Consider the following 13,362-nt stretch of genomic DNA (forward strand, 5'->3'; position numbering starts at 1 on the left):
CAAATGTCTGCATACAGAAAGTTACTTTCAATAGTGAGTCATATCAGCATATCCATCTCATCTTCATGTATCACTATCCAGATGAAAATGCTGGCATTTTAGTCACTACAGTGGCCCTGACAGCTCTGTTGAATGTTCTGTGCATCATTCCCTAAAAGAAGAAATGATCTCTACCAAAAAAAAAAAAAAATCTGATTTTAATGAAGTCAAAGTGCTGGCATAAGAAACTTCAGTTCAATCCTGAAAGTAAAATTTTCACACCATCTTAAAGTGAAAGTAAAGGGGGCATAAATGCAACTAATTTTAAGATAGAGCTTGTTTGGTTCATAAACAAGATTACATAGCTCAGTAACCACAGATACTGTTCTCATTTCTTTGGGAGAGGGCCACCTGAACAGCTAAATTTTAGAGTGAAAAATAAATTTTGGACACAAATTTGAACATTACCAACAGCACATAGCTGATTTATACTGTTAATATCATACTTAGAGACACCATTAGCACTGGTGTGCTAATCCATTTTAAGACTACAAATCATGACTATAAAAGGGATAGCATTAAAAAAAGAGGCCCACGTTTTTTATCATTAATAAGAAAAAAAACCCAGCACCACCACCACTTCAAGATCACGCCCCAGTAAAACTAACCTATATTAAAGATTTAATCTGGAAAAAAGCAGAGAAATCTCAAAGAAAGAAAGGAACTAAATACAATTTGTTGACATATTAGCAAAATAAACAAAAAGCTCCCTTGAAAATGTTTCTGAAAATTAAATTATTTCTAGATAAATTTTTTAAAAGCTAAAGAATTGCTGAAATGCTCCTCAAGTTCCACATTGTTATACACATTTTTATTTTTAGAAAACATCTGTGTTTGCATTTTGTTTTGTGACATTAGGCTTTTGTAAACTTGAAAAGTTCCTATATACTGTGTGGTTAGGTCTTTACTTCAAGAGTTTGGAAAAGAACCTTAAACAGTGTGGTTGACTTTACATTCACAGGTGACACTAGAGCTGAACTTCACGTTATCTTGTCCATAAACCATGTGTGAATAAACAAGGCAACCCGTTCAGCGCTTTCACAACCTCACTTTCTATTTATTCCATACACATTTCCTGGAAGCATGAAAACATATTAAGACCGCAACATCCTCTTGGTCTGACAGCAGACAAGGATCAAATTAATGACTTCAGATTTAAGATTCCTAAATTTAAACACTAAGTGAGAGTTAGGTCATAATTTAAGCCGTTTTAACACAGACAGACAAATAAGGGTTCTGATTTTCAAATGGAATGAGCATCTCCACTTTCTAATTAATAAGCTGAAGAGATTTGTGGATCCTCCTACTTTTGCACGTCTTACTCAGTGTATTCTAAAATCCTGCACCATTAAATGAAGATGCATTCTAATGAGGAGGAAAATTTATGGAGATCTAAAGTAAATAACTTCTTGGGAAAATTTTATATGCTGCTACATTGTGAACCATAAAACAAAGCACAGAGTGCCTTAAAATGATGCTGTTCTGTAGGAAATGTTGAATGTCTCCATCAAGTACACAGATTGAATGTTAGGGTGTTAAAATTAATTCCTCTTGTCACCATAATTATGATTTTTTTCTGTATCTTTTTGTAATCATCATTACTGTCAGCTCCTACAGTGGATGTAACACAATTTTAACCACAAATATTGCTTTGTTCTCATAGCTTAGTACATTTCCTAAGTAGTGGGTTATCATAATCTGCTAGATAAAGAAAGGGATCTCATTGCAATCAAACAACTGCAAAAAGAGGGACTGCAGCATTTTCATTTCCTAGTAAATGCATTTTGGCTACTGGTCAAAAATTAACTTCCAGAGAACACTAGCATGAATGTAAATATCACTATCCAAACATCTTTAAAATGTGGAAATGCCACTTCTAGTGCAAAGAAGAGTTAAAAATGTCTTTATCAGCTCTAGTAAATTCAGTTTAGGAGGATACCTTTGATTTTGCAAGACGTTCTATATTTTCAGTGGGGTCAGACCCCACTGACAAAAGGCATGTCAAAGGTGTTCGACAACCACTTTCTGTCCACATTTCTTCCATCTCAAGAATAAATCCTTCTGCATATTTCTCTCCAAGAGATTCTGCAATGTAGTGCCGAGCCTGGAAAAAAAGTTACCAGAAAAATATATCTATCTTTACCTTTTTAAGTTTAGCATTAATTAGTGATGTGGAATTTACCAACATCTATACTGGAAGCAATGACTGTCTGAACTTTAATTTTTCAACTTTAGTCCACAGGAGGCAACCACTGAAATTCTCAGATAGCAAACTTCAAACACAGAAGAGAAAGAATTCTATTCACACAGCAGCCATCCTGTGAACACTGTTGCTAGAAAATGCTAAATGGTTTTTTTTAAAGAACTGGAGGAAAAAATCCATGCAGAATAGATCCAGTGTCAGCTCTGAGGACATCCCAGATATTGTCCCTAAAATGCTGCCTGTTAAAATTTGGTGGATAGCAAAATAAAAGAGTTTCTCTATACCAGTTCCATTTTTAGTTCCTCTAAGTATGTATTGTTGACACTGTCTCTACAGCATAGTGGATTAGACAGATCTCTCATCTGACCCAGTTACAATCTCCCATATATTTATTGGAACTTCAAACAAATTCTCCTGTCCAGTGGTTATCCAATTCAAGTCTCTTAGGCTGAATATCTATTTCTACAAAACATAAACTTAGCTCAGACGTGATCCTTAAAGGTCAAACCTTCTTTATGCCTCTATTTTTTTTCTTTTCATAGACATTTTCTAAAAGAACTTCTAAAGCTACCTTAGTGCATGAAATTCTTTTTGACTGAAGTTATTTCCTAGCTGTGTATTGACTCTCACAGATTCTTAGGCACGTATGATGAAGAGAAGCACTGAGGAACAAGGTGGACTGAGGAAGATGTCAATTGCAGAAAAAGAAACCCTCAATCACCCACTATTAAGTGTAAATTTTGTCCCAGACAGGTAAAATTTCTAATACTTGGGAAAACACAGTAGGGAAAGAAGAGATAAAAAAAGAGTAACAATAGAGATCCCCTCTCTCCTCAAAAATTAAAATAATGACCTTTTACTGCAACCATTGTTCAGAGACATTCTTTCATAGAGATGCTTGCGCAAGACAATAAAAAATTAGTTAAATTAGATAAATTAGTTGATAGACAATTGTTGATAGATAATAAGTTGATAAATAAGCAGTAGCAGCTTTATTATTTTGCTCTGTTTAAATTATGGCAGTTGGAGCTCCCATACTTCTCTCCTGCTTACAGAGTGAAGAAGAGAAAATGAAAAAGAGTGGAGTGAGCCTTGTTGAAAAAGAGGTCCATGAAAATATGGTGTCCCCTAAATGCAACACAGATGCTATCACAGCATGTAACATGTAAAGTTGATATAGGCAGGAAAGAAAAACTACTACTTTCCAGTACAGAAAGAAGGAAGAATAAGTGGAAAGAGGGTACTCATGGACTCATACATCTCTTTTACACCTACATAGAGAAGAAAAATCAAAATATCAGAAGCTGTGGAGAAACTGCTAGTTTACTGCAGTTTATTTTATGACATTTGCCACAAGGCAGCCTTAATTATTACTTCCTCAGTAGAGAGAGTAAGTAAACAGTTTATCTGCTGTTTTAGTGCACCTGCCATAAAAGTGAATTGCTCTTTTTCCACTACTTCTGTGGAAATGAACAGGGAGGTATCTTTTGATTCACCAGAGGAATGCAACTTCTTTACAGGTTGCATGACTAGACTGTGAAAGCACTACAGCAAAGCAATAGTATTCTTGCAGTTCCAACACAATTTGTTTTATGTTCTGCTTCCTAGTTCATTGCAATTAAATAAATAAGGTTTTTTACACATATTTTTAATGAGCATTTCAATATCTGATTTTTCAAAATAGCTCACTCAAAATAGCGAGAAATATTATGGTAACAAGAAATTCAGAACTTTGGAAATTTGGAACTAGCAGTTCTTCAGGAGATGCCACATGGCATAACCATTGTACAAAAACATATCTTACTTGGGCAACAGTGTGATCGGGGCACCAGCTACGAACAAGGAGCAGTTTATGGAATTGATCCAGTAAACTGTCATAACCATCAGGAATAACAGATTTTTCAGGAGCTTCTTCATCAAACCAGGCTTTCCAAGACTTCTCATTCTTAACAATTTGCACCAGAAGTTGATCGAAGGGGTACAAGCTAGATAACTGCACAAGATTGAGCCATGTCGTGTCAAGGATCCACTTTTTTGGTTTTGGTTCCACAGAATTCATATCCAAGCTGGCACCTCCTGCAAAGTGAAAAGTATTACAGAGGAAAACAAACATTGTTAAACAGAAAAATGTCAAGTAACAAAAAATACTGGGTTTATATAATTCAGGGAGTAACACTTTATGCAAACCAGGATATGGAGATGTGACATTTGCATGGAGGAAACACTTAACAAAGACCTAATTGGAAAGTGGTCTCAGTTCCTCCCAAAGTTGATATCCCACTAATTTTTCTTCTGCTTCTACTCTATCTCTAGAGCTGGAATTAAATGTGGCCACCTAAAAGGATACTCAAGCCCCATTCTTCAGAGCAGACGTATAATTGTTAGTGCAGCCTCCTTTCATCTGAGCTAAAGAATAAGAAAGCACGTGGTGCATTCATTTCCAGGGCTGCAACGTCAACAGCCTCTTAGCTCAACCAGCACTCAGCCTCATGCCCATTTGCACACCCAGCACAGCTGAGCCACAGCTGAACAGTCACTCAGTGTTTGCCAAACAAACTGAGATATTTGGATGCCAAGCACCTGACTGTACTTGTCTTTGTACCAGACTGAATTTATCTTATCTTGGAGACCTCAGTGAGGTCACCGCCCATCAAATTTTATAAACCTTTCTCAAATTTTTCTTTGTCATTGTGTCTGAGTAGTGACATACAGTGGTGACATAATGCAGTGCAATATAAAATTGTTTTACAACACACAACAGGCTTTTTTTCTGCTGATACTTAAGCCTGGTACAGCATTCACATGCCTGTTCATCAGCCATCAAGAGAGCTTTTGCTGATTGTCTACAATCTTGCAGACAAAGATATGTGGCAACTTGAAAGAGACACAGTAGAGGCTGTAAGTTCTCTAACAAATAATGGACTTATTTTTTCCCATTTTGCAATGTATAACAGTTAAAATAATCCTCATCTAAGCATTATTTTCATAACAAATAATCTATATTGCTCTTGTTTTGGAAAATTTGTCCTTTAATTCCTTCTTGGACTGTATATGCTTCCATTCACAAGTTAAAAACAAGAAGATCCACAGGATATAACACATTGTTAGTGCAAATACTGCAAAATCTGAATTTGGCAGTACACAGACATTTGTAAACAGGAGCATTTTCAGAGAAATTACCTTTGATCAGTGTCTCAAACTCAGTGTGTGAAATTTTCTTGGCCTGCAAGTCAATCTTCAGTGCCAGAAGCAATGTAAACAGGAACCTGTCATTTTCATACAGCCCTCGAACTGTGTACTTGAAGACTTCATAGGTGAGATGCTCGATTATATAAACCACCCTTTTTGCTGGAATTTGAGATTTCCGAGATCTTTCCACTGATAGGTCAAAAATGCCAAGGAACTGCCCTAAAGATGTTTGGTACATGACATTAACCAAGCTCATTTCCACAATTAGGAAATAAAGGATGCTACCACGACCTGCCACGGGCCGATACTCTTCACGTGCAGTATTGATTTTCACCTCTGTCTCCATTGCTGTGTTTAATTTTTCACTGACCTTAAAATTAATGGAAAAGATCACGAAGATTAAGTTGTATTATTCAGTTATTTATGCTACATAAGCAAAAAGAAAAGATCTTGATTAAGACCACAGTAATCTTTTTAGTTGAACTTTGCTTCCCTCTGCCACTGTTTAAATACAGACATTGTATGTGTTCCAACTCCTGTCAAAATGGGAACTGATTCAAACTTACACCTGAAAAATAGGCCTGGAATATGAACAATATCCAGGTAGCAGTTTAATTTTGCAACTTTTTATGAATAAATAATTGGTGTATCTACTATTTACTTGTTAAGAAGTCAGATGTTATATAGTGGCTCTGAATGGAAAAAAATAAAACAGGAATTAAAAAATATACATATATCTTTATATATACTGTCTTTAAATTACAATTACAAAATGTATCTGCAGTGAATTCAAAATTTACCTCTTCTGCTGTTGATTTAGTGATCCTTAAGACTTCTATCAGAGACTCATCTTCAACCAAAGAGCCTTCTGTACTGGTTAGACGGCAGAGCAAATTATCTTCAAGTTCCTGCATTTTCCTCTTGTTGGATGTCACTTGTTCCATCAGTTTGATTCTTTCTGCTTCCAGTTCCTGTATTCAAGAAGTTTGCCATAGAATATTTAATGTCAATTAAAAGGAAGATTCCTTATAAAGACATAGAAAATGTGATTTTATGCATGTAAGAGTGGGGAATTTTATTTTTCCATAAAATACTGAAATACTACAAAATATTTCTGTACTAAAATAATTTATATGCATACTGATTATATACAGTAAACTAATTTATATGTACCCTGTATGTATTGATTAATGAAGCATAAATGCTGGAGAGTGAAAACACACCTGAATTACCAGGAAAATCTTCCTCATAGTACGGCACACAAACCACTAAAGATAGTTTCCAATGGCAAGTGATAAAAGCCACATTACATTGAGTACTTAAAATTAAATCAGATAAAGGCCTGAAAGATGCTTTGTATGGCTGGATTTTACATTGTGAGCAAAATTGACTGGATGACCTTTTCCATTTCTAATTTCTGCCATTCTGTGACTTTGAAAGACACAATCCTCTACTGCTTATAAAACAGGAAATATTACAATTATTATCTATGTCATATGGATTTTTTTTCCCTTTCTACAAGACAGACAATGACAAGGGAAAAAAGGCAGACAAGTCAACAGAACACCAAGTGAAATGAGGCATCTGTACAGCACAGTCTGCACAGCTCAGGGATACTTTTACTGGCTGTCTTTATTTAATCAATCCAGTCAACCTTCCTACAAGAAAAGGATTGTTAATAATAATATGGCTTCAGTTTATTTTCATTTTTGTCAACATGTCAAGCTAGAGAAAAAGGAGATGTACAGAGTTTTACAGTACAGGAGAGTTCTCCTGTATTTCAAAGAAGTGACAAATTTATTTATTTTTACAAATGCCTCACTTGGAAACCTTGAAATATGTTCTAGGGCTCAGTAGCTCTGTGGAAACTACAAGTGACTGCATCCCAAAAGAGGGGAATGCCTTAAGTATCAGTAATTCAACTTTGTACATTTAGTCCTCTTTCTATACACTTAATGCAAAAAAGAAAAAAAAAAAACAAAAGAGAATTACACAAAGGGAATGCTTCCACAAAAAACTCAAAAATACATTTAACTACATGTTTAAATTCCACATAAGGATGTACTTTGTTTAAGATCAGATGCTTTACCCATACTATTTATAAGTCTGTAAAAGGTATCTTTCAGAAAATTATCAGCAAATATACCAGGTACAAGTTTTTGTTTGCAAGGGAACTTCACATTTGTAATATAAATAATAGTTGTTCTGAACACAAATAATGGCAGCAGCTCCATTATCAAAGTACAAAAATATGCTGATTTTTTTTCTATATTTACAGGATCAACCTATAAAGCTGAGAATAAACACTTCTTTGATCATATTTCATTGATCACTAGAGCAATCTTTAAGGATGTCTTGGTTTCTTTAATCTATTACTTTAGTTCAGTGATCATAAAGTTGTCTGTTTGTAATAGAAAACCTGTTCTTCAGAAGCTCTGTTCATGTTATGTCTTTTCTTTGAACTAAATTTTCAGAATCCCATTGGCTCTGACTATCTACACCACAACATTCACCTCTTACTGAGACAGAAGAGACAACAGCCATGATGCCCTTGTATCTGCCAAAAGTTTAATAAATGTTGATCAGCTGCAGCCATGTCCCTGTTCAGCAAGCAGTGCTGATATTAACCAGGTTCCCTTGCAACTCTCTTCAGCTGATGAACAGCACTGCAGGAATATTTTTCAATGACCATATTTTTGACCCAATGCAGTCTAGGTGTTGCTACATACATTCAATATGAATTCTCTAACAGGTTTGTCCAAGAAAGAAAAACAACACAGAGCAAAAGTATCTTGTGGGAAGAAGATTTTTATATGTAGGTCATGAGAAACCTATTTCACTTCTTTTCTTTCTATCTTGATTTAGACCTCTCTCCCTTCAGAGGTTAGTCAGGCTATTCCCATTCATGCTGTTTGATTTTGCTTACAAAAACCTACATCTACTGGAGTAAAGATTAAAAGTTCTGCATCTAAAGCATTTATCTCACACACTTTTTCTCCAGTACCTCCTGTTACAGTCTTTCTGTTTTCCATGGAAGAATTCACAAGAAGTTTGTGCATTACAATGACTTTCCCCTCCCTGTTTGTGACTGTCAGACTGAAGGAAGGGCACCTTAATTCCAGTCATTACATCAGTGAAGGCTCATTTTGAGCAAAGTGGAAGGGCGTTGGCTGGAGAAAATGACAGCACCACTAAAGAACGCTGGTTAGAACATGCTTTGGAGAAGTCAAAGGGAGAAATAATTCCTTTAGGTAGGCAGCTCTTCTCACATTAGCAAGCCTACCTGAGCTACTTACTGAAAGCAGCAGCTCTGCTAATGCAAACCTCAATTTTTTAATCTCACCTGAGAGAGGATTTTCTTCCTTATATTAACTTCCACATAATCAATGCAAATTTTAACAAGAATAGAGTCAAGTCAGTGTTCAGGGCTCCTTAAGAATCTTTTATCTCCTTGCACACTAGAGCCTGGTTAGCAAAAGTAGTTCAAGTTCATAAGCATTTTTTCATGTAATTCAAATTAAGTTTAAAAAGGAATTTAGAAATACAAGAGATTTCTGACTGAACAAGCCCTTTCCATATATGAAGGAATAAAATTGTTTTATGTATGTCATGTGCATGCCAGTGATGTATTTTTAATGAATAATGTTCTTTATTCTCTTTCTAAGGCCAGATTTTAAAATAAATGTTTAGGTTCCCCCGTTCAATTAAAAAACAGCTCCTCATTGTATTTCAGCAAATGCACAACCTTTAAACTTTCATTCACATTTTTGTTCTTGCATTTGATTCCAACCACGCCACTGAATATGTGTGCACTCTTGGTGCAGATACTGAACAAGTTTTCCCTCTATCAAAATACTGCAGGACTCAATACCTGCTTTTCTGTGAGGATGACACGGCCAAGGAGCTGATCTTCCAGCCCTTTCATAGTAACAGTAAAGTCAATCACAGTTGTTCTTGCACTAATTTCTGGAGTATAAACAGGATTAGCCACCTTTGTTGTCATATAGAGGGTAAACCCCTTCGTCAGATCTACCTCCTTGTCACCTACTTTCACCTGAAAATAAAAAAAATAATTTTTCTCAATTTTTGAAAGTTGAATTCAGAAAAACTGTTAGTTTGTCTGATGAAAAAAATTATGATTATTTTTTTTTATGGTTTCATATAAACTTTTAAAACTTTCTGATTAAGGGTAAAATAGCCCCTCAAACAACCCCACGAGTTCACCACTCATTTTCTAACTGTTTTAAAGGTACAAATCATGTCAGTATTCAGACTACCCTATACCCAGCATCTGTCCTGTTGGGTTTTAATTTCATGTCTACAATTCATCTTACTTTGTGTGCTGAACCAAATTTTATGAAATTTTTTTCCAAGATGTTATCTAGGGCAGGATCAAGTTCCTCTCCAATGTCTTCAATTAACAGAGGTCGGCCAAGGGACAAGCAGTCTTCTATATGACTTCTGAAGAACTTGTGGTTCATAGCTGTAACCTAGGCAGATTGAGTCATAACACAGCATGCATTTGAAAGCACACAGAAAACAGCATAAAATCTATTGAAGCTTTAAAAAATTGTACTCATCCTGGGATATATATGCAAATGGCTACATTTTAGGGACCAAAACTTGACTCTGCTGACATGAATGGAAGCTTTGCTTTAAACTTCAGAGGATAGGAGATTACATTTCTTTATTGTTATCTATCTACTTTTTTATCTGCATATCTATCTAATCAGTGCAACATCTTAATATCTTCTAAATATAAATAGATTTATGGTTAAACACTAATATCTAGTAGGGAAATGTTTATGGAGTTCAGAAAGGGAGCCAGTGTCATATAGGAGGCCTGATCTGACATCAGACATTCAGTTTCCAATTCAGTTTCACCAGTCTTAAAATTGCTACAAGTCACAGAGACTCCTTTTCATTTATCCAAATTTAATATATTTAACATAATTATTTACGATGATAATTGAATAACCTTTCCAGGCATCTCTTAAGCCATGGTTTTCAGGTGACTTTTTTTTACCAGGAAAAAATTAGGATGGACATGTTTTTAAAATAAATCCTTGTCTTGCAGGCAAAGCTCTTTGAAAAAGGTATAATTAAAATATCTAGAGGCACATTACACAGAATTAAACCAGTATATTATTTAAAAATTAATACTCTGTTCCACCACTCTGCACTTTATGTTTGTTATCATGCAGATGTATGTGTATCTACCAAAACAGCATGTTCCCTACATTTTTATTACAAATTCAGCTGAGAGATAAAGCCAGTGTCTGGGTGACCAACAGCATAACACTAAAAAGACCACAGCAAGTTACAATATCCCAGATGTAAGTCATAATTTAAACACTTGTGTATTTAGAATCTTGACATAACTTTGTTCCCCCTGGACTTACCGAGGAGAACTCCGAGCAGGAGATACAAGTCTCCAAGAAGACGGAGAATGAGATACAACCTTTTACTTCCCTCTTTGTTTCTCCTTCACTACAGCAAGCAATTAAAAGATTCATCATAAAAATAGATATGCCATAACATATCAGTGCAAGCTATTTTGGCCTGTTATTGATACCCTGATAGAGGGTACAGGTTCTGTGTCAATTTTGTTTTAGTTTCTGCATAACTGTGTACCAATAAACATCAGATTTAAATGACACGTGGCCAAAGCATGATGACACAAATGACACACACACATTTTAAAGAACTGTAAATTAACTATTTACCTGAAGTCCATTATTCTTTTCCTTATTTTTGATCCAGATCTTTCCTTGACCTTGTGGATCAATCAGCAACGGATATCTAGATGCTTTTGTGACAATAATGCCATTTTGAATTGAAAGGTCATCATTTGGAAGACCTTGGAGGTTCCATTCACCCACTGTAGCATTGTCAACAAGCATGCCGGTAAGGTTCAAGTTCTAATAGAAAATATGCAATTACAAAATCGGTACCAGTAGAAAACATGTAAATACAAAATAAGTGCCAGTTAGAGGAGCTATACTAAAACATCTGCTGGATGGTTTTTCTTCTTATTCTGATCAGAATGCATGATGGAGTGTATTTGGTAGTTATTGCTTACTGTTTCTTTTCTTTAAAGTTCAGTGGCTCAATCACTGCAGTTGAGCAGTAATGAAAGTGAATTCTGTTGAGGCTTTGATGCCCATCAGAGACTGTCAGAAAAACTCTGAAGTCAGTTCAATATCTAATGACAAACTAATTTTTTGCAGTTTTTAATAGCAAACACTTTTCCTGCAAGTTGAAGTGGAATTGTCATCTTGCTCACAAGACCTTCCACCTGCTGGAAAGTGCCTTCCAAGTACAGGATGGCTGTGGGAGACTAAGAGAAGAGGGTGGAGATGTGCTATGAATCAGTAACCATGAACTATCATGGAAGGTTATTGAGGCTAAGCTAAAATCCTTCACAGTTCGCATATTCTCCTTAAGTCTGATTTGCACTTGTCAAATAACTTGCATTATTTTATTCCCTCTGAAAAGTGACTGGCCTCTCAAAAATGTGTACGTGAAGAAAAAAGTGCTGAAAATAGCAAACCAAACTCCAATTTAGAAAAGCACCTTAGTAAGGATGGAGAATTGTAAAAATAATGAAATTGAAGGTATTTTTTAATTTGCTCCTTACATTTTTCATTCAACAATTCCTACTTGTAGGCTTTATTTAAAGACATGTTTAAAATAAAGACATGAAAGAAGGAAGGTAAAAGCCTGTAAATCTAGTGAAAATCACATAATTCAGCATCTGAAGCCTAAAGCAGAGCTTCAAATACTGTGAGAGTTGTGATACAATCATGAGATCTAATGATAACAGTGTTTGCAAGATGCCAAAGCTTTTTCACTCCTTTGATTTTTTTACTTCTAAAATTATTGAAGACTCACAATGAAGCAACACAAATCATCCTCAGAAGACAAAGAAATTTTAGGAATCTAGTTTCCATTTGTGCAAAGGACAGAAGAGCATGTAATGGGCAATTTTTTCAGCAATTGGAGCCTAAAACAATATTTAGCTCCTTAAGCAGATGAGTAGGATCTAAACAGCTTTGAACTTTTTCTTACCTACAGCAAGAAGTATCAGCCACCCTGCAACTCTGAAACTCAGCTAATTTAAGTGCCTAACTAAACAGATAAGTGGCTAATTTTAAACAGATCTTTGTAAATTGTTATGCCTAAATGACTCATATGCCCACGATCAGTTAGTCTGTGACAAAGTAAGGCAGATGTCAAGCCTTGTGCTTGAACTGCAAAGCTGCTTTCTTTCCTGCAGTGTGAAGTATCAAGAAAGACCCATATGCTGCCTTTTGTGAGCACTTAATTCCCAGGGAAAAATCAAAACTCTCTTCAATACACTATGATGGAAATCATAATTCTGTCTTTAATGGGAATTCTAAACAGAATGGTAAATACATTTTGAAACTCATTAACTATGGTATCCATCTAACTGAGGCATACTGGGGAGGAAGGGGGGAGCAACATAGAAACCATACGAAAGTATTCCTCAAGTTTTCAAGGATGCAGCCAAACAGTAATGTTGGTCAGAATACCCTCATGAAAGCAGAATTTTAATTCTTTATGTATTGCTTTCTAAAGACATTATATATCCAATTTCTTATCCTTAAATGGTGAGAATCTTGACAGATACTCCCCAAAGTAAGTAGCTTTTAAGAACATATTGTACACTGAAATCAGGAAAGAGCCTCCCTCAGTTGAGTGTATGCAGGATAACTCCCATGCCACACTGGTTAAGAATCTTGCCTGAAACTGCACTGCTCCTGGTACTTTATTAATAAATCCATCTTGGCCTTACATATTTTTTATCATCAGCAGCTTTCAAAGAGCTTTACTGGGTGGATCAGAGTCATTCATCTTTTAAGTCACAGCATAAATTGGGCTGGATTGCAAGTTTCCCTCTCTCAAGT

The 13,362-nt window shown here is 35.5% G+C and overlaps 1 protein-coding gene across 8 annotated transcripts in view; it reads right to left on the bottom strand.

The window, feature by feature from the left end:
• LOC102067773 (dynein axonemal heavy chain 5) overlaps nt 1-13,362 on the bottom strand; it is a 156,684-nt gene that overhangs the window by 41,526 nt on the left and 101,796 nt on the right. For 7 of the 8 annotated variants that reach the window (XR_012581608.1, XM_074547041.1, XM_074547036.1 and 4 more), the window contains 7 exons: nt 11,158-11,352; nt 9,766-9,921; nt 9,303-9,485; nt 6,232-6,402; nt 5,423-5,801; nt 4,047-4,318; nt 1,979-2,143 (listed from right to left, as the gene is read on the bottom strand). Coding sequence is in view for 7 of the 8 variants with exons in the window: in XM_074547041.1 (XP_074403142.1) it covers nt 1,979-2,143; nt 4,047-4,318; nt 5,423-5,801; nt 6,232-6,402; nt 9,303-9,485; nt 9,766-9,921; nt 11,158-11,352 (1,521 nt within the window). In the remaining variant the exon portion in view is untranslated. Of the gene's footprint in view, nt 1-1,978; nt 2,144-4,046; nt 4,319-5,422; nt 5,802-6,231; nt 6,403-9,302; nt 9,486-9,765; nt 9,922-11,157; nt 11,353-13,362 lie in introns of those variants that run through there. The other variant, XM_074547062.1, reaches the window with a different exon arrangement.

The sequence above is a fragment of the Zonotrichia albicollis genome, chromosome 1, assembly GCF_047830755.1.
Source record: "Zonotrichia albicollis isolate bZonAlb1 chromosome 1, bZonAlb1.hap1, whole genome shotgun sequence".
NCBI classification, from domain to species: Eukaryota; Metazoa; Chordata; class Aves; order Passeriformes; family Passerellidae; genus Zonotrichia; species Zonotrichia albicollis.